The following is a 19,443-nucleotide window of genomic DNA, read 5'->3' on the forward strand; positions in this document are numbered from 1 at the left end:
CTAAAAGATGTTATACATAATGTAATTTTATGCACCACATTGTACTGCAGTTGCACTTATTTTTAATATCAGAATTTTGACCAGACCGGCTGTGTGAGTCCTTGTATCACACAGGATTATTTATATGTGTTGTTTTGCATTTCTGCAATATTTGGAAAATTGAGCTTATTGAATCCTCAAGAGTCTAAGCTTCCCACAAATACCAAATTTATTCAATTCCAAGACTGTTTATGGACCCCAGTATGCAAAAATATTAAACACCTTAGGCGAAATTTTTGAGGTCAGGCGGCTGCCTTGAAAATAACCATATCCCTTTTTACCTGGCTAAAACAGGAAATGGTTGGTACCAGTGGATTCCATAGATCTTTTAGTTTCATTTGATATCAATATTTTTTAGCCCTAGAATTGAGTCTGCTGCAGCCGCCAAAAGAAAAAACAAAACAGTTGAAAGGTTCACCAAAATAGACTGGCCAACTGAATACCTGCTTAACTATTGGCATTCACAATTACCTTAAATGTTCCAATGATAACACACCAAACTAAAACAGCAAACGATAGTTTCAACTGCTTAACCCAAGATCGTTAACATTGTCTGTTTTGTGCATTTAGCATTCTCATGACACTTACTCACTGCTGTGCATGGTCAGGGGTGCATTAACATCACTGGAGGCCCCTGGACTACAGAACTTTATGAGGCCCCCCATCCCCAAATGGTTGACACACTATATTTTGCCTATAAAAACTTGTTACAAGGTCATCTTTGACTCCGTGCCAAAGAAAATATGGGAGGAGGGGAAGGGGCCTCTCAATGTCGCACCAACCCCACTTTTAACCCCTCTTTTTTGAGTGCTTGTTGTCACACTTTCATCTATCCAGTTTTCATTTTTGCACCACCCTCACCAACAAACACACATACAAAGAAAAACTATGTTGCACTGCCACACACAACTATTTACTTCTGTGCTGAGAACAAAATATACCTTTAGCTATGTCAACTGTCTTTGACTTTGACTCCACCTTCTGGACAGTTTTTATATTAACCTCACCACAACTGATAAGCATTAAAAGCTTGCTTTTTATTTTTTTATCTTTCAAACAATGTGTATTTGCTTTATAATGAGCATTATGGCCTCAGAGCAGCTAGTGTGGCTGCAAACTTCTGTCTTTGCAGTTTATTTAGACCTGAGACTTCCTTTTCACTCACCCTGAACAACTGAAACACAGCTCTGCACAAGTTTGTTAAATAGTCTTCCTAACGTCACTGTTTTTTTTCACATATGCATTATCAAAACAATTTTAGTTTTTTTGAGCCTGTTTAAAAAAGCTTTAATCAGTGTTATTAGATATATGTTTGTGAATCACTGAGCCTTTTGACTGTTTCAATTGACACAAAGTTAAAGAATTTGTATAATATATAAGTATAACTTAGACTACATGCTTCTTTATGTATGTATAATATTTAAAACAAAAAGTCTAATAAGTTCAATAAAAGCATATCTTCAATGAATCTGTAAATCTCAAATAATGATTGTTTAAAAAGTCCTTGTGAGTGTAGCAACTCTACCATCAAAGGGAGACTCTTACCTTCCACCTGTGTGAAGGATGAAGCACTCCTGCATCAGTCAAACAGTTTACACACTTGCATATCATGTCACTGTGTAAATTATTGTCCCATCAAGAGTAAAACAGACGATGATGCAGGGTACGCTTTGGGGCAGAGCTTGATAGGTTGCTACCACAGAGATGATTTAAGTTGTTGCTTATTTTGATTCTCTTGTTCTGTGTTGGTTACATTCTCTATCATGTATTGAAGAACCTGATCCTCTGGTCAAGAGCTCTGTCCAAACAGAAGCTGTGTCATAAAGGGTTTAATGAAGTATTCATTGCTCATCAGATAAGTCATGACCTTGTGTGTCTTAACTTTATTCTTATTTATACAGTCTATGGTCTTAACAGTGCTCTCAGCCCTCTGGTTTACATCCATACATACCTATTCTGTGAAAATAATTCAGTAGTGGCTTTCATCATTGTGTCAATTGTGCACTTGTTAAGAATTATTAAATATTCTCCTATCTTTTTATCTTCATAAAAGTTGTCCATTTGTCCTTATTTGTAACGATGTATGTAAAAGAAACAAAACTTTGTGTTTTCAAAAACAAGCTGGCACCAATCCTTGATTTAATATTTTTAATAATATGAATAATATCATGCAACTGTGTGTTGTGTGCTAAAACTCAGAACAATGTGGACAATGTGGACTTTCACTGACTGTTCTCTGGCATTAAGATATTTTTTTAAATATACAGTTGAGGCAGCAGGACTTAACACAGGAAGTCATCATTGAACATAAAGTAGGTCACATTTCGTTCATCTCTTATAAGTCAGATCATCCGCGGATAAAAACACCAGTACCAACTTCCTTTCAGAAGACAAAATGAATAAATCTTCCTGTGCTCGTGTCAGCTTTAAATTTGAACACAATTTTCTGCCTCCCGTTTACATCTTAGTCTTCATCGTTGGTCCGGTAGCTAATGGATGGGGACTGAAGTCTTTGCTGCACAACTGGAAGAAACTGGGTAACGTCAACGTGTTTGTTCTCAACCTTGGACTTGCAGATATTTTGTACCTGCTCACACTCCCCTTTTTGGTGGTGTACTACTTAATGGAGAGTAAGTGGATCTTTGGAGAGGCATTCTGCAAGATAACAAGATTCTGCTTCAACCTGAACTTATATGGCAGCATCGGGTTCCTTACTTGTATAAGTGTGTACAGGTACCTGGCCATTGTCCATCCAATGAGAGTGAAGGGAAGGATAACTCTCACTCACTCTGTGGGGATCTCAGTCATGGTTTGGCTGTTGGTGAGTGTTCAAAGTCTCCCGGACATGTTCTTCACTAAAACATTTGGAAACAAGCCTGGGAAATGTTATGATACCACCAACAAGATCTATGTTGAGGATTATCTGAAATACAGCCTAGGATGGACACTCACTGGGTTTTTTATCCCATTGCTCATCATACTGGGCTGCTATGGACATGTGATTGTTGTTCTCTGTCGTAGTAATACCACCGACAAGTTACTGAAACAGAGATGCTTGAAGTTGTTGTGCATCTTGATTCTTCTCTTCTCTGTCTGTTACATCCCCCATCATGTATTGAAGAACCTCAACCTTTGGTCAAGAGTTCTGCTTAAACAGAGGAACTGTCGTAAATGGTCTAATGGAGTCTACATTGCTCATCAGATAAGTCGTGGCCTTGTATGTCTGAACAGTGCTCTCAACCCTCTGGTTTACCTCCATGGAAGTGAAAACATTCTTGCTCAGCTCAGACGACGACTTCAGCAAGCTTATCAGATGTTCAATCGTTTGTTTCTGTCAAACTCTGGCTCTGTGCCTGTGGCACAAACTGCAGATGAATTGTAACAAGAATTAAGAGTTTAACATTAACTGCTAAATAATAATTAGCTCAAACAGCATGCACCTGTACATCTTAACTAGTGGTGTGAATTGACAACAATGTAAATGAAATTGTCAGTTTTCTTTTGTGTTGCTTTCTTTACCTGAAAAATTAGCCTTCACAGTCATATTTTTGATAGTTGTGTTAGTCACGATGCAGTTAACACATGTCATACATACATATATGACATACTTTATGGGTCGTTGTTTAAACAGAACAGGTTATTGGAGTGATGTTGTTAGTAGTGTGGAAACCCACTGTCATGATTGATCTCTTTTGGCTAAACCAGGAACTTGAAATGTTTCACGTTGCAAACTGAAAACTCATGTGTTCAGACTGCGCTTTGGTCCATTAAATGAAAAAACAACAACAAGGAAACTCTTTCTTTTTCTTTATCTATGTCTTATTGTGTGAAATAAAGGCACAGATGATAAGCATAGTACTACATTTGAGCTAATACCCTAATGTTGGCATGCACCCATTGGCCTCTCTCCTGTTGACATATATTAAAAGAGTTGGGTCTGAATGTACACCCCAAGAGGAAATGGAAGCATCCATCCTGTATTGATGTGATTCATTTAAACTGTGTGTTGCCACACTGTTACATCCTGTGTTGATGGCAACCTCAAAATACCATTTATTATTGCATCTACCCGACTTATATGCTATTATTTTGGAGGTTAAAACAAAGGTGAGTACACTAAGGCCATTTACTTTTAAGCAAGTTAAACATACCCTGGGTATATTTTTGTTATTTGCCTCCACTAAACCTGACCAGTGATACCAATGCAGGAGTGTCTTTTACCTTCATTCTATACAGCTGCCCGCTGTTCAGCTACAAACAGAACTGTTTGTATGCAAGTCCATCGTAATATGACCATACTTCTGACTTGATTTATTACCTCAGCAAACATTCTTATTATGAGTTTATGGTCTCAATCATAGTTTCAATTCCTTCTTCCATACAGCATGATGTTCACTGTGTATATTATTGTCCCATCAAGAGTAAAACAGACGATGATGCAGGGTACGCTTAGGGGCAGAGCTTGATAGGTTGCTACCACAGAGATGATTTAAGTTGTTGCTTATTTTGATTCTCTTGTTCTGTGTTGGTTACATTCTCTATCATGTATTGAAGAACCTGATCCTCTGGTCAAGAGCTCTGTCCAAACAGAAGCTGTGTCATAAAGGGTTTAATGAAGTATTTATTGCTCATCAGATAAGTCGTGGCCTTGTGTGTCTGAACAGTGCTCTCAACCCTCTGGTTTACCTCCATGGAAAGGAAAATATTCTCGCTCAGCTCAGACAGCTGCTCCAGCAAACTTGTCTGATGTTCAGTCATCCGCCTCCAGCAGGCTCCGGTAGTGTGTCCATGGCACAAATCACGGATGAAGTTTAGCACAGAAACAACATGTTAAACATTTTACTGTATATATCATGTTTTTTTTTTTAATTGTGACATCTAGAGTAACCTATATCACATTTATATAAATGTTATGCAGTTTAGAGGGAAGAATACGTTATTGTTTTTTCGGTGACTGTATTTTTATGTTAATCGTTTCAAATAGATGTTTTATTTCTTTCATGCTCTATGTATAGACAGCTCTAAATATCTGACTTCCAGTTATTTTATTGCTGTGTGGTGTCTATATAAAGAGACTGTTAAAATAATTACTAAGGTAGATCATCCCCTAGAATTGTAGGATTTAATTATTTAATTATTAAGGATTACAATGCTGAATGTCGTTCAGTTGGAGGAAGTGATGTGTCGTTCATTTTTTATAAACTCTATGGTCACACCATGCATCATCTTGCTGCAGTAGCACTGAAAGGATTCATAACATGAACCATATATATATATATATATAATACATAAAGGCATAACACATTACTTATTTTTGTACTTATTTTTGTGCTTCGATTAAATGTTGAGAAGAAATTATCTACAGGTGCATCTCAATAAATTTGAATATCATAGAAAAGTTTATTTATATCAGTAATTCAATTTAAAAAAAGTGGAAATAACACATTATATAGATCCATTACACACAAAATTAAACATTTCATGTCTTAATTTATTTAATTTCTTCTAATTCTAATGATTATGGCTTACATTTAATGAAGATCTAAAATTCAGTGTCTCAAAAAAATTTTAATATTACAAAAGACAAATTAAAAAAAATATGTTTTAATATGGAAATGTGGCCTCTGAAAAGTTTGTCTATTTATATGAGTCAATACTTGGATCGGGCTATTTGACTTGAACTGCTGGAAATGGACTTTTCCATGATATTATAATATATTGAGATGCATCTGTAAATAGGTCATAATTGTGTAATTCATTTGCCTCTTTGCTGTTGTTTTATTATTATTTATACACATAAAATGCACCTAATAAAACAGGTAGTCTATATTGGCTTTTCTTGTATTTGTTGTCATAAAACACAAGGTGGAGTAGTGGGCTGTAGCTTACAGGCCGCAGGCTAACCGGGTGCAGTTAAACAAGACTCTTTGCATTTCTTGATCCCCGCTGGTGGAACACACTACCAGTTCCAACCAGAGGGGCGTCCCTCTCTACCTTTAAAAACCTCCTGAAGACCCAGCTCTTCAGAGAGCATCTTCTTTCCTAGCACCACACGATAATTCTACTCCTTAAAGAATTGTCACTAGCACTTATTGATGCACTAATAGCTCTTATTGCACTATACCTTGATTGTTTGCTTTTTTTCTTCCTGTAAAGTCGCTTTGGATAAAAGCGTCTGCTAAATGACTAAATGTAAATGTAAACAATGTAATCATTGTTGATGTCAGCAAACAGTTAATATGTCACTAACTTCAGTCAGTACAGAGTTAAACTATCTTGTTGGAGACTTTTTGGAATTGACATTAGGTAACTAAATTTATGGATATTTTAATGCTGTACCAATGTGATGCAGTTAATATGATATGTATGCTAATGGGGACATTAAAATGTAATAAGTAAAAGTAAAAAAGTATTAGCATTTATGCACTGCTTATTGTAATGCTGCAGTTGGTACATTTTTTTTATTATTTTACTACAATATTCTACTGATCATCCTGTAATAATACATCCGAATTTGTTTATTTATTACAGGCCTGTCATTGATCTTAATCTGGAAAGCAACACAAGCTTTAGAAATAAATGTGGTTTTGTGAAAGGTGCAATATTTCCCTCCACACTTGTTTGTTATTAGACTGAGAGGACTGGGAAACTCTCCTGTGAGGAGTGGATGTGTCCCCCCTGCTGCAGCTCAGGTCGGAACTGTTGCCACCCACTGTCTCCAGGTCTTCATCTTCTCTCTGCCAATGCTTTGGGGACCTGCCGTGGATTTGTAAGTACTAACCAATATTGAGCATGTGTTGAATTTGGATGCGCTGCACATTTGTTTAAGGCCGCCACACTCCCAAGTTACAGCCCAGGCCTGCAACATTTCAACGTATTTCAAAGGACATTACTTTTGAGGTGCAGAGTGAGTCATTTTTTAAGTTATAGAAGTTAATGTTTCATAATTAAATTTATAGGGCTGACTTCAATCAGGATTTTTGCTTCCATTTTTAAGGTGCATTCAGAAGAAATTTAAATACAGCCAGTATTCTCTGCTGCACTTAGAAGGATGCATCTGTTACAGTCCTCACTCTATTTTACTTCCTAATATACAGATTATAATATATTAGTTCATAGACTAAAAGATGTTATACATAATGTAATTTTATGCACCACATTGTACTGCAGTTGCACTGTTTTTTAATATCAGAATTTTGACCAGACCGGCTGTGTGAGTCCTTGTATCACACAGGATTATTTATATGTGTTGTTTTGCATTTCTGCAATATTTGGAAAATTGAGCTTATTGAATCCTCAAGAGTCTAAGCTTTCCACAGATACCAAATTTTTCAATTCCACACTGTTTATGGACCCCAGTATACAAAAATATTAAACACCTTAGGCGAAAATAACACGTTAAATGCATGAGAAACTTTGCTTTTCTCCTTTAACTGCATGGCATTGTATAAGGTAGGCATGTCTGTAAAGAGGAGACTTGTGGCACAATCATAGAACCCATTTTCTTTAATATCACTTGAGGTCAGGCGGCTGCCTTGAAAATAACCATATCCCTTTTTACTTTGCTAAAACAGGAAATGGTTGGTACCAGTGGATTCCATAGATCTTCTAGTTTCATTTGATATCAATATTTTTTAGCCCTAGAATTGAGTCTGCTGCAGCCGCCAAAAGAAAAAACAAAACAGTTGAAAGGTTCACCAAAATAGACTGGCCAACTGAATACCTGCTTAACTATTGGCATTCACAATTACCTTAAATGTTCTAATGATAACACACCAAACTAAAACAGCGAACGATAGTTTCAACTGCTTAACCCAAGATCGTTAACATTGTCTGTTTTGTGCATTTAGCATTCTCATGACACTTACTCACTGCTGTGCATGGTCAGGGGTGCATTAACATCACTGGAGGCCCCTGGACTACAGAACTTTATGAGGCCCCCCATCCCCAAATGGTTGACACACTATATTTTGCCTATAAAAACTTGTTACAAGGTCATCTTTGACTCCGTGCCAAAGAAAATATGGGAGGAGGGGAGGGTGCCTCTCAATGTCGCACCAACCCCACTTTTAACCCCTCTTTTTTGAGTGCTTGTTGTCACACTTTCATCTATCCAGTTTTCATTTTTGCACCACCCTCACCAACAAACACACATACAAAGAAAAACTATGTTGCACTGCCACACACAACTATTTACTTCTGTGCTGAGAACAAAATATACCTTTAGCTATGTCAACTGTCTTTGACTTTGACTCCACCTTCTGGACAGTTTTTATATTAACCTCACCACAACTGATAAGCATTAAAAACTTACTTTTTACTTTTTTATCTTTCAAACAATGTGTATTTGCTTTATAATGAGCATTATGGCCTCAGAGAAGCTAGTGTGGCTGCAAACTTCTGTCTTTGCAGTTTATTTAGACCTGAGACTTCATTTTCACTCACCCTGAACAACTGAAACACAGCTCTGCACAAGTTTGTTAAATAGTCTTCCTAACGTCACTGTTTTTTTTCACATATGTATTATCAAAACAATTTTAGTTTTTTTGAGCCTGTTTAAAAAAGCTTTAATCAGTGTTATTAGATATGTTTGTGAATCACTGAGCCTTTTGACTGTTTCAATTAACACAATGTTAAAGAATTTGTATAATATATAAGTATAACTTAGACTACATGCTTCTTTATGTATGTATAATATTTAAAACAAAAAGTCAAATAAGTTCAATAAAAGCATAACTTCAATGAATCTGTAAATCTCAAATAATGATTGTTTAAAAAGTCCTTGTGAGTGTAACAACTCTACCATCAAAGGGAGACTCTTACCTTCCACCTGTGTGAAGGATGAAGCACTCCTGCATCAGTCAAACAGTTTACACACTTGCATATCATGAATAATATCATGCAGCTGTGTGTTGTGTGCTAAAACTCAGAACAATGTGGACAATGTGGACTTTCACTTCCTCTTATTAACTGCATTAAGATGTTTTTTAAATATACAGTTGAGGCAGCAGGACTTAACACAGGAAGTCATCATTGAACATAAAGTAGGTCACATTTCTTTCATCTCTTATAAGCCAGATCACCCGCAGAGAAAAAAGACCAGTACCAACTTCCTCTCAGAAGACAAAATGAATAAATCTTCCTGTGCTCGTGTCAGCTTTAAATTTGAACACAATTTTCTGCCTCCCGTTTACATCTTAGTCTTCATCGTTGGTCTGGTAGCTAATGGATGGGGACTGAAGTCTTTGCTGTACAACTGGAAGAAACTGGGTAACGTCAACGTGTTTGTTCTCAACCTTGGACTTGCAGATATTTTGTACCTCCTCACACTCCCCTTTTTGGTGGTGTACTACTTAATGGAGAGTAAGTGGATCTTTGGAGATGCATTCTGCAAGATAACAAGATTCTGCTTCAACCTGAACTTATATGGCAGCATCGGATTCCTTACTTGTATAAGTGTGTACAGGTACCTGGCCATTGTCCATCCAATGAGAGTGAAGGGAAGGATAACTCTGACTCACTCTGTGGGGATCTCAGTCATGGTTTGGCTGTTGGTGAGTGTTCAAAGTCTCCCAGACATGTTCTTCACTAAAACATTTGGAAACAAGCCTGGGAAATGTTATGATACCACCAATAAGATCTATGTTGAGGATTATCTGAAATACAGCCTAGGATGGACACTCACTGGGTTTTTTATCCCATTGCTCATCATACTGGGCTGCTATGGACATGTGATTGTTGTTCTCTGTCGTAGTAATACCACCGACAAGTTACTGAAACAGAGATGCTTGAAGTTGTTGTGCATCTTGATTCTTCTCTTCTCTGTCTGTTACATCCCCCATCATGTATTGAAGAACCTCAACCTTTGGTCAAGAGTTCTGCTTAAACAGAGGAACTGTCGTAAATGGTCTAATGGAGTATTTATTGCTCATCAGATAAGTCGTGGCCTTGTATGTCTGAACAGTGCTCTCAACCCTCTGGTTTACCTCCATGGAAGTGAAAACATTCTTGCTCAGCTCAGACGACGACTTCAGCAAGCTTATCAGATGTTCAATCGTTTGTTTCTGTCAAACTCTGGCTCTGTGCCTGTGGCACAAACTGCAGATGAATTGTAACAAGAATTAAGAGTTTAACATTAACTGCTAAATAATAATTAGCTCAAACAGCATGCACCTGTACATCTTAACTAGTGGTGTGAATTGACAACAATGTAAATGAAATTGTCGGTTTTCTTTTGTGTTGCTTTCTTTACCTGAAAAATTAGCCTTCACAGTCATATTTTTGATAGTTGTGTTAGTCACGATGCAGTTAACACATGTCATACATACATATATGACATACTTTATGGGTCGTTGTTTAAACAGAACAGGTTATTGGAGTGATGTTGTTAGTAGTGTGGAAACCCACTGTCATGAATGATCTCTTTTGGCTAAACCAGGAACTTGAAATGTTTCAAGTTGTAAAACTGAAAACTCATGTGTTCAGACTGCGCTTTGGTCCATTAAATTAAAAAAACACAACAAGGAAACTCTGTCTTTTTCTTTATCTATGTCTTATTGTGTGAAATAAAGGCACAGATGATAAGCATAGTACTACATTTTAACTAATACCTTAATGTTGGCATGCACCCATTGGCAGTTGGGTCTGAATATACACCCCAAGAGGAAATGGAAGCATGCCTCCTGTATTGATGTCATTTATTTTAACTGTGTTGCCACACTGTTACATCCTGTGTTGATGGCAACCTCAAGATACCATTTATTATTGCATCTACCCAACTTATATGCTATTATTTTGGAGGTTAACCTTTGTGTCGTGTTCGTTTCTCCCCCCTTACTTTGGTGCTCCCGGTCAAATTTGACCGGCCTGTTTTAACTGCCCTTACATTAACACAAAAACCATTGATCGTCACCAAATTGTATTTAACTCCCTTTTAACCTGTAAACAATGTCTCAGACTACTGGTTACATGAATAACTGCAGTGAATAGACACAGAAATTGAAAGTTGTATTCCAAAATTAACATTTATTGTAGAAAAATCAAAACAGAGACCAAATTCTCCTAAATACTAATAATGATTATGAATAATTTGTAATAATACAAATACTCCTGCTAGAATCAACAGACCCATGTAGGCTTGGAGGTCTACCTGGTCCAAGGCCTTCCATGTGTCCGCAAACACACGCCCCCCTTCCAGGTTTGTCATCGCCAGTATAATTTCCACAATGGACTCTGGTAAAAAGAGTTGGAAGCTGGACTTGATGTCATCCACACGAGATGTTGCATACCGTGTTGGCCCTGGTGACATCCTAATGATATTTTCCCCTCTTGCTCTGCCTCCTCTGTCCTGGGGGGATGAATACCAGAGCAAGTTGCCATCCTTGGACTGGAATGTCACCTCAGGTGTGTCTTCCACAGGGGCCTCTTCCTCGCCATCTGTTGACTGTTCGGTCTCATGATGGTCTGGATCAAAATCAGGATCGTTGTCTTCTATTTCTGAAACATCCTCCTCTATTTCTGGTTCAACTCCAATCCCGTCTTCATCAGTTTGAAAAAAAAGGTCAAGAGCCTCTCTGACAGAAAAACGTCTGATCGGGCGCCGACTCATTGTGTTCAGAGTAAAATAAGAGCAATGCACAAGCAAGCTATATATAGGGGATCTGTGAGAAGATATCATACGTTTTGTATCGAAAGTGTGGTTCACGTGGGGGGATGGCCACATTAGCCCAGGAAAGAGCCAGGTTCCCATAACAAACACCTAATTGGTAACTTTGAAGTGTTACACGTTTAGTCTGGAAGGTGTGGTTCATGTAGGGGGACAGGCACATAAGCACGGGAAAGAGAGGACACATGCTCAGTCTGAAAGGGGTTCACGTGGGGTGGAGTGTGTGTGTGTGTGCGTGCGTGTGCGTGTGTGTGTGTGTGTGTGTGTAGGTGTGTGTGTGTGCGTGTAGGTGTGTTTGTGTGTGTGTGTGTGTGTGTGTGTGTGTGTGTGTGTGCGTGTAGGTGTGTGTGTGTGTGTGTGTCTGTGTGTGTGTGTGTGTGTGTGTGTGTGCGTGTAGGTGTGTGTGTGTGTGTGTGTGTGTGTGTGCGTGTAGGTGTGTTTGTGTGTGCGTGTGGTGGTGGTGGTGGATTTGTGGTTGTGTACTATCTGATGAATGAACACAATCTAGGGTCACCCATTCATTTCCTATGGCGGTCATTTTTGACCGGGAACACCACAGGTGTTACAAAGTTGACTAAACAACTCAAAATTCAATGAAAGTAGTGATCAGCAATTGTATATGTTCAAATGCCTAGTGTGGAGGATATCATAAGCCCTTGAGACAATAAAATGTAAAACACAATATTTATGATTGATCGAAATGGAAATCGGTCAGATTTGACCGGAACACGACAGGAAGGTTAAAACAAAGTTGAGTACACTAAGGCCATTTACTTTTAAGCAAGTTAAACATACCCTGGGTATATTTTTGTTATTTGCCTCCACTAAACCACACCATTCTATACAGCTGCCCGCTGTTCAGCTACAAACAGAACTGTTTGTATGCAAGTCCATAGTAATATGACCATACTTCTGACTTGATTTATTACCCCAGTAAACATTCTTATAATGAGTTTATGGTCTCAATCATAGTTTCAATTCCTTCTTCCATACAGCATGATGTTCACTGTGTAAATTATTGTCCCATCAAGAGTAAAACAGACGATGATGCAGGGTACGCTTAGGAGCAGAGCTTGATAGGTTGCTACCACAGAGATGATTTAAGTTGTTGCTTATTTTGATTCTCTTGTTCTGTGTTGGTTACATTCTCTATCATGTATTGAAGAACCTGAACCTCTGGTCAAGAGCTCTGTCCAAACAGAAGCTGTGTCATAAAGGGTTTAATGAAGTATTCATTGCTCATCAGATGAGTCATGACCTTGTGTGTCTTAACTGTATTCTTATTTATACAGTCTATGGTCTTAACAGTGCTCTCAGCCCTCTGGTTTACATCCATTCATACCTATTCTGTGACAATAATTCAGTAGTGGCTTTCATCATTATTCAAATTGTGCACTTGTTAAGAATTATTAAATATTCTCCTATCTTTCTATCTTCATAAAAGTTGTCCATTTGTCCTTATTTGTAACGATGTATGTAAAAGAACCAAAACTTTGTTTTCAAAAATAAGCTGGCACCAATCCTTCATTTAATATTTTTGTGACTTTTCAAAGGCATTGCAACATACAAACTAAGCATAATCAATTATCAGAAAGAGAGAAAAAACAGTTTTATCTCACGTTATTTACTGTCTCCAGCTTGATTCATCATGAGGTTATCTATTCTTTCTTTGACTTGGAAGTGGACATCTTGGTCCTTCTCAAACGTCTAACGAGACATCTACAGGAAACCCAGATGATTGTGCTGATCATCAAACCCAGTGTTACAAAGAATGCCGCCACATCAAAGCCATGATAGGTGTACCATGGCATCTTATAGGACTCAGTGCGCAGATGTGCTGCGCCCTTGTGCCTCATGACGTACTCCACCCAGAAAACGGCACTGTCTAAGGGTTTAATTGGTTTGTCATGATGAAGCTGTGACAGTTTGAGCATATTCTGTTTGTATGACTTTTCTGGGTCTAGAATGTTCTTCAGAGCACTTGTCAAAGACTCAACATCCAAGGTGGTCACTTCAACAAACTCGCCTACTCCTCGTGACTTCAGACGCACCATGTTGTCGAACTGGTCAAAGATGAGAGGAATGCCCAAAATTGGGACACCGTGGTTGATGGCCTCGTAAATTCCATTAGTACCCCCATGTGTGACAAATACCTTGGTTTTAGGGTGACCTAGTAGGTCATTTTGAGGCATCCAATCAACCAGCAGGGTGTTATTTCCCAGAGTTGTAGGTCTTTTTCCGAGGTGTCTCCACACGACCTTCTGAGGGAGGTTGGCAAATGCTGAGGCAATGATCTCTGATATCTCAGGGCCGAGGTCACTCAGTAGGGTCCCCATGGTCATGATGACTACCCCATGTTCACCAGAGCTCTCAATAAATTCCTCTAAATCCGGTTGGAGAGGCTTGGAGGGCTTACCCTGGAAGCCTCCAATATAGACAACATTGGGCATGGTGGGACGAGGGAACTCGAATGTAAAGTCAACCCGCATTAGCCAGATATCAGCTCCTTGCATGAGAGACATCACACTAACATCAGGTCCAAAATAGCGATCACACACAGCCTGGTAAGGTGGACTTGAGACATAATGGAGCATGTAAACCAATATGCTGTGATACATTGCATTTTTGAGTCTTTGGAAAAAGTCCATCTTGTCAGAGCTGTCGGAGAACAATTGGGGGACGTAGGACAGAGGAGAAGGAGCGATGGCAAAGTGGGCATCCCCGTTAAAAATCCAGCGCACATTGAAAACCATGGGAAGCTTGAGATAATGTGCCACCAACACTCCACCTGGAAATGCAGGGTCAGTCAGGCACACATCATATCCAGTTTCCTTCAGCTCCTTAATTAGTGTCTTGTTCTCAAAGATACTGACGACCAGTTTCGCAACTACTTGCTGGTTGTCCCCTATCATGTTGAAAAGATTCTCATAAAACTCAAAAAATGCCCATAGTGACCCTCTATTCCGACGTATCTCTAATGACCTCTTCAAGAAAGAAGTCATGAAGTCTTGGCTCTCTATGTGTTGGGACTGTTCCTGGGGGATGGTGATGGAGGTGTAATGGGGTGAGACCTCGGAAACGTACCAACTAGTGGAGGAACGCAGTACCGTGATTTGATGGCCCTGGGAATGAAGGGCTTCCACCAGGATTTTCATATTAAGCCAGTGGCTCCCATCAATGGGGTAAACCAGCACCTTTCCACCATCACAACTTGAGGACAGAGTAGCTACAAACAGCAGGATGAATGCCAGCGCTGGATATGACCCCATCACTGTAGAAGAAACAAAGAACTTTACTGAACAAATATTTGCAGATCATACAGTGCTCAAGCTGCAGAAGAACTTCACACATTATCATGTTTTTTATGTCATCTTCAAGCATTTCCTATGGTAGCCCTGAAGTGCCAAACACAACAAAAAAATCAGAAAACACAACGATATTAAACTCTAACGGAAAAGGTAGGTACCTGTGGGTAACATGACTCGTCACTGATTGGATGAACGCAACTTCCGTCTTTTTAACCGTAGGGACATGCTGCTTTCATGTATGATTTCAAAATATTTGCGCAACCGGTGATTCATACTTAGTCTCTACTATCAGAGAGTATTTTGATGCAGGGCATACATATGAGGTGGTGTTGGATATACTGTCAACATTTCACAACATTCAAATGAGTATACGTACGCTTAAGACACATGTAAAAGAAGGAGGGTTGTACAGATGACAGAAGAATTCTCAACTAGCTGAGAACTAAAATGTGCCATTCTGACCGAGCAGCAGGGGCATGGTGTTATGTCGTGGTAGACTGATTTTCACACTAACTGGTTGCTGTACTTGTGTGTGCAGCTGTGTTCTGCCTCAGTTACCAGCTTTGATTTTAATAAAAACATATTACTGCTGATTTTACTGGTTACATCTTCTATTTACTGTTGAGAATATTGATGTATAAGTGAAGACTACATCACAGCCACAGCCAAAATTTCAAAACCACTTTGCACCGTACTGTTGGACATTATGCAAACATTGGGGAACTAATGCCCTAATGTTGGCATGCACCCATTGGTCTCTCTCCTGTTTACATAGATTTAAAGAGTTGGGTGTGAATATGAATGTCATTAATTTATACTGTGTGTTGTCACACTGTTACATCCTGTGTTGATGGCACCGTAAAATCTGAAGATACCATTACCATACCATCTACCCAACTGCAATTAATTTGGAGGTAAAAAAAAAAAGTGAATATACTAGGGCCCTGTACTTTTAAGCAAGTTAAACATATCCTGGGTAAGTCCATAGTAATATGACCATACTTCTGACTTGATTTATTACCTCAGTAACATTCTTATAATGAGTGGATGGTCTCAATCATTGTTTCAACTCCTTCCTCAATACAGCATGATGTTCACTGGGTAAATTATTGTCCCATCAAGAGTAAAATAGGTGATGAAGCAGGGTACGCTTTGGGGCAGTGCTTCTGTATGATTGACAGGTTGTTACTACAAAGATGCTTTAAGTTGTTGCTTATTTTGATTCTCATGTTCTGTGTCGGTTACATTCTCTATCGTGTATTGAAGAACCTGGACCTCTGGTCAAGAGTTCTGTCCAAACAGAAGCTGTGTCGTAAACAGCTTGCAAAACAGTTGCATCTCCTGTTTACTGTGGAGAATTTTGTTGTATAAGTGAACTCTACATCACAGCCACCTATAAAAAATAAATAAATATATGACAATAAAATGTTTGTAAGATCGGTTAGAGCTGCTAGCTACAGCAAAATTAAATACCTCCTGAACCGCAAAGTCGCTCCTGTATTAGTGTTTAAACATTAGACAATACACTGTAAAAAAAAATGTCTGTAGATTTTTCGGTGAAAAACTGCTAAACCATGACCGTAAAAGACATTAAAAAAATTATAAATGAGTTAATTCAGTTTCAGTAACAATGAAACACTGTAAATGTTTATATCAGCCAAAACAGTATTTTTTACATTAAAAAAAATACATTACTCCACTGTGAAATACACTGGCACCGTGTTTGTAACAAAAATATAATTCTTTTGATGGAAAAATGTTTTATTTTTTACGGTAAAATATGGAATAAAATGGATATCTTAAACGGGAAATCAACAGTTCTAATATCATTTTGCTAGTTAGTTAGCTAGTTTTACTAGTTACTACTATAACTTTTACTTTACTTTTATTAGGGTAAACTTCTGGCAACCACAGATGCCACGTTTTTACCATAAAAACAACAGTTGAACAAACTTTGGCCCAGAATAAACATTTGACAATCTTTGTGTGTCTCTTTTACAGCAGGCAGAGACAGTGGGATTTGAAAGAAAAATCAATGTGTGTGCATGTGTGCTTGCTCAAACCTGATGAGGCCCACTTGATATTTTTTGCCCTGCTAGTGCCCTGCAAGGTATTGATACTCATCCACCACTCCTAAAATGTTTCCAACCACATCTGCAACATTTAAGTAACTTTGAATCCATATTTGGTGTGTTTCTTATCAGTTTTCTATCACAGTGTGTCTGTCTCATCATGTGCTACATGTTGCTCTTTGTCCAATGTCTCAATCTGTTATTTTTCCTGGAACTGTTAATGTTCATCACCTAAGTCAAAGTCCTTGTGCAGGTGTCATGTATCAGAGCCCTGTACTATGCAAGCATTAAGTCGTGTTGCACAAGACTTTACTGTGTGCATAGCATCATATTGAACGTAAAGTATTACAATTATTAGACTAAAATTAAAGCCAGCAGATGTAACATAAACAAACATTGTAGTGTCTAGAATGACCCAGACACAAGATATTTGTGCATTCGTTTGTTACACTAAAAAAAAAAAAGCAAGGTCTCATACAGAGATAGCCTTTTCTGCAGGCTTAATATGTAGTTTGTTACAGTGAAAAAACTAATTTGAATAGAGAAATAGCCATTTGTCCTGGAACAACCTCCTCTGAACAACCTCAAGATTAAAACCACATGGTCAAAAAAAGAGAGCTAAAAACAGAGCACACATGCATGAACAAGTAGTTTGTCCATAAAAAAGTTTCTCACCTCAGCTCCTCTGAATCCTCACGCTCTCTGTGACTTCTCCCTCAGACAAAGATAAATCCAGTGTGTGATGTTATCAATGAACTGTGCTGTTGAGCTTCTAGGTGAAATAACTGTGCATGTCAGTCGACTGTTTATCCAAACAAATGCAACAATGCAGAGGTCCCCTTTAAACCCTCCGCCTATTTTTCCTCCCTGTTCCGCCTATTTCCCTCTGCATCAAAAACCAGCTGGATATGATTTTACAAACTTCCGGAATGCGGAAGTTCACAGATGTTAAAAGGGGTGTCTGATGGAATTCAAACCAAGCTACAAAGTAGCCTCTGCTCTCTACCACCAAGGTTGTTTTGTTTTTGTCACTCCACCTTCTGGACAGTTTTTATATTAACCTCACCATAACAGCTAATCATCAAAAGCGTACTTTTTTTTTTTTACTTTTTTTTTTTATTCTTTCAAAGAATGTGTGTTTGCTTTATATGAGCATTATGGTCTCCGAGTAGCTAATTATGCTGCTATGATCTGGATATTGTTTATTACCAGGGCTGGACTGGCCATCTGGCATACCGGGCAGCAGTGATGCCGGTAACGCGTTAATTAGTAACGCGTTACTCTAATATGACCACTTTTTTCAGTAACGAGTAATCTAACGCGTTACTATTTCCAAACCAGTAATCAGATTAAAGTTACTTATCCAAGTCACTGTGTGCGTTACTATTTTTTGTCATTTTCCTTAGTAAAACGATATATTTGCTTTCTTCTTGCGACTCGGGGAGCGACGTCGATCGGCGGTTTTGCAATCTATTTTGCGGGTAAAAATGGGTTTGGGTGGGTGGATAAAATTGGGCTGTTTTCGGATCAGTTCTGGGGGTTTTTGAAGCCGAAACACGGGCACTTCAGATCCTTTTTCTGCGACCCTCTGTTCAGCAGGCAGCAGTCTCACTCACTCATTCACTCACACACACACTACAGCTCTGGCTGACGTGCCCCCTAAACTCACAACAGACACTCCCACTACCTTCAGGCTACGTTAAGTCAATCAGTAAGGATGACTATATGGCGCTTTATATCCAACACAATCATGATCTAGTCTGTCCTTAGCCTACAAAATAAAGTTTGAGAAATGTCTGCATGGAGCACAGCTGCTTACAGGTGTGCAGCTGACAGTGACAGTTTCCTCATCGCTACCTGAGCCACCATCCGATCCTCCTCCTTCAGTTTTTGCCCGTACGCGCCCGGTATCTCATCTCTTTCTCTCTTGCGATTCACACAGCACAGCTGGACAAAGTGGTCTATAACTGCCGTTTATATGCAGCAGTCAATATGATCGCTATTGGCAGTACGGGGTATAAATGCTCAGAGTTTGTTTCATTTTAATATATTATTATATATAAGTTGTAAGCTTCAGAAACCATCAAACACATATATTTAGGAAAAGTCGCCGAGAGTATTTATTTTTAAGTAAAGTCAAGAAAGACTGTCTTTATTTTATTTTTTATTTAAAAAAAAAAGAGAGTATTTATTTTTAAGTAAAGTCAAGAAAGACTGTCTTTATTTTATTTTTTATTTAAAAAAGAGTATTTGTTTTTAAGTGAAGTCAAGAAAGACTGTCTTTATTTTATTTTTTATAAAAACATGTATTTTTTTCAGGAAATTGTTTTTAAGTTTGTACGTTACTGTTAAAAATACA

The 19,443-nt window shown here is 38.4% G+C and overlaps 3 protein-coding genes across 3 annotated transcripts; 2 read left to right on the forward strand and 1 right to left on the reverse strand.

Annotated features, from left to right (window-relative positions):
• The first annotated feature begins 2,434 nt into the window (after window positions 1-2,434).
• On the forward strand, window positions 2,435-3,825 carry LOC131971426 (P2Y purinoceptor 1-like). Its single transcript, XM_059332865.1, has one exon. It carries the CDS (start codon window positions 2,435-2,437, stop codon window positions 3,419-3,421), a length of 987 nt encoding a protein of 328 aa, XP_059188848.1. The 3' UTR covers window positions 3,422-3,825.
• Window positions 3,826-9,167: 5,342 nt separating this feature from the next.
• Window positions 9,168-10,567, forward strand: LOC131971424 (P2Y purinoceptor 1-like). The gene has a single exon (XM_059332864.1). It carries the CDS (start codon window positions 9,168-9,170, stop codon window positions 10,152-10,154), a length of 987 nt encoding a protein of 328 aa, XP_059188847.1. The 3' UTR covers window positions 10,155-10,567.
• A 1,893-nt stretch (window positions 10,568-12,460) lies between these two features.
• LOC131971418 (UDP-glucuronosyltransferase 2C1-like) lies at window positions 12,461-18,057 on the reverse strand. The gene is made up of 2 exons (XM_059332853.1): window positions 17,760-18,057; window positions 12,461-14,975 (listed from the first exon to the last, which is right to left on the reverse strand). Exon 2 carries the CDS (start codon window positions 14,971-14,973, stop codon window positions 13,363-13,365), a length of 1,611 nt encoding a protein of 536 aa, XP_059188836.1. The 5' UTR covers window positions 14,974-14,975; window positions 17,760-18,057; the 3' UTR covers window positions 12,461-13,362.
• Between the last annotated feature and the right edge of the window lie 1,386 nt (window positions 18,058-19,443).

The sequence above is a fragment of the Centropristis striata genome, chromosome 5, assembly GCF_030273125.1.
Source record: "Centropristis striata isolate RG_2023a ecotype Rhode Island chromosome 5, C.striata_1.0, whole genome shotgun sequence".
Classification (NCBI taxonomy): Eukaryota; Metazoa; Chordata; class Actinopteri; order Perciformes; family Serranidae; genus Centropristis; species Centropristis striata.

What these genes read in the sequence shown, in the direction of transcription:
- LOC131971426 (XM_059332865.1), top strand. Translation starts at nt 2,435, where the DNA reads ATGAATAAATCTTCCTGTGCTCGTGTCAGCTTTAAATTTGAACACAAT.
- LOC131971424 (XM_059332864.1), top strand. Translation starts at nt 9,168, where the DNA reads ATGAATAAATCTTCCTGTGCTCGTGTCAGCTTTAAATTTGAACACAAT.
- LOC131971418 (XM_059332853.1), bottom strand. Translation starts at nt 14,973, where the DNA reads ATGGGGTCATATCCAGCGCTGGCATTCATCCTGCTGTTTGTAGCTACT.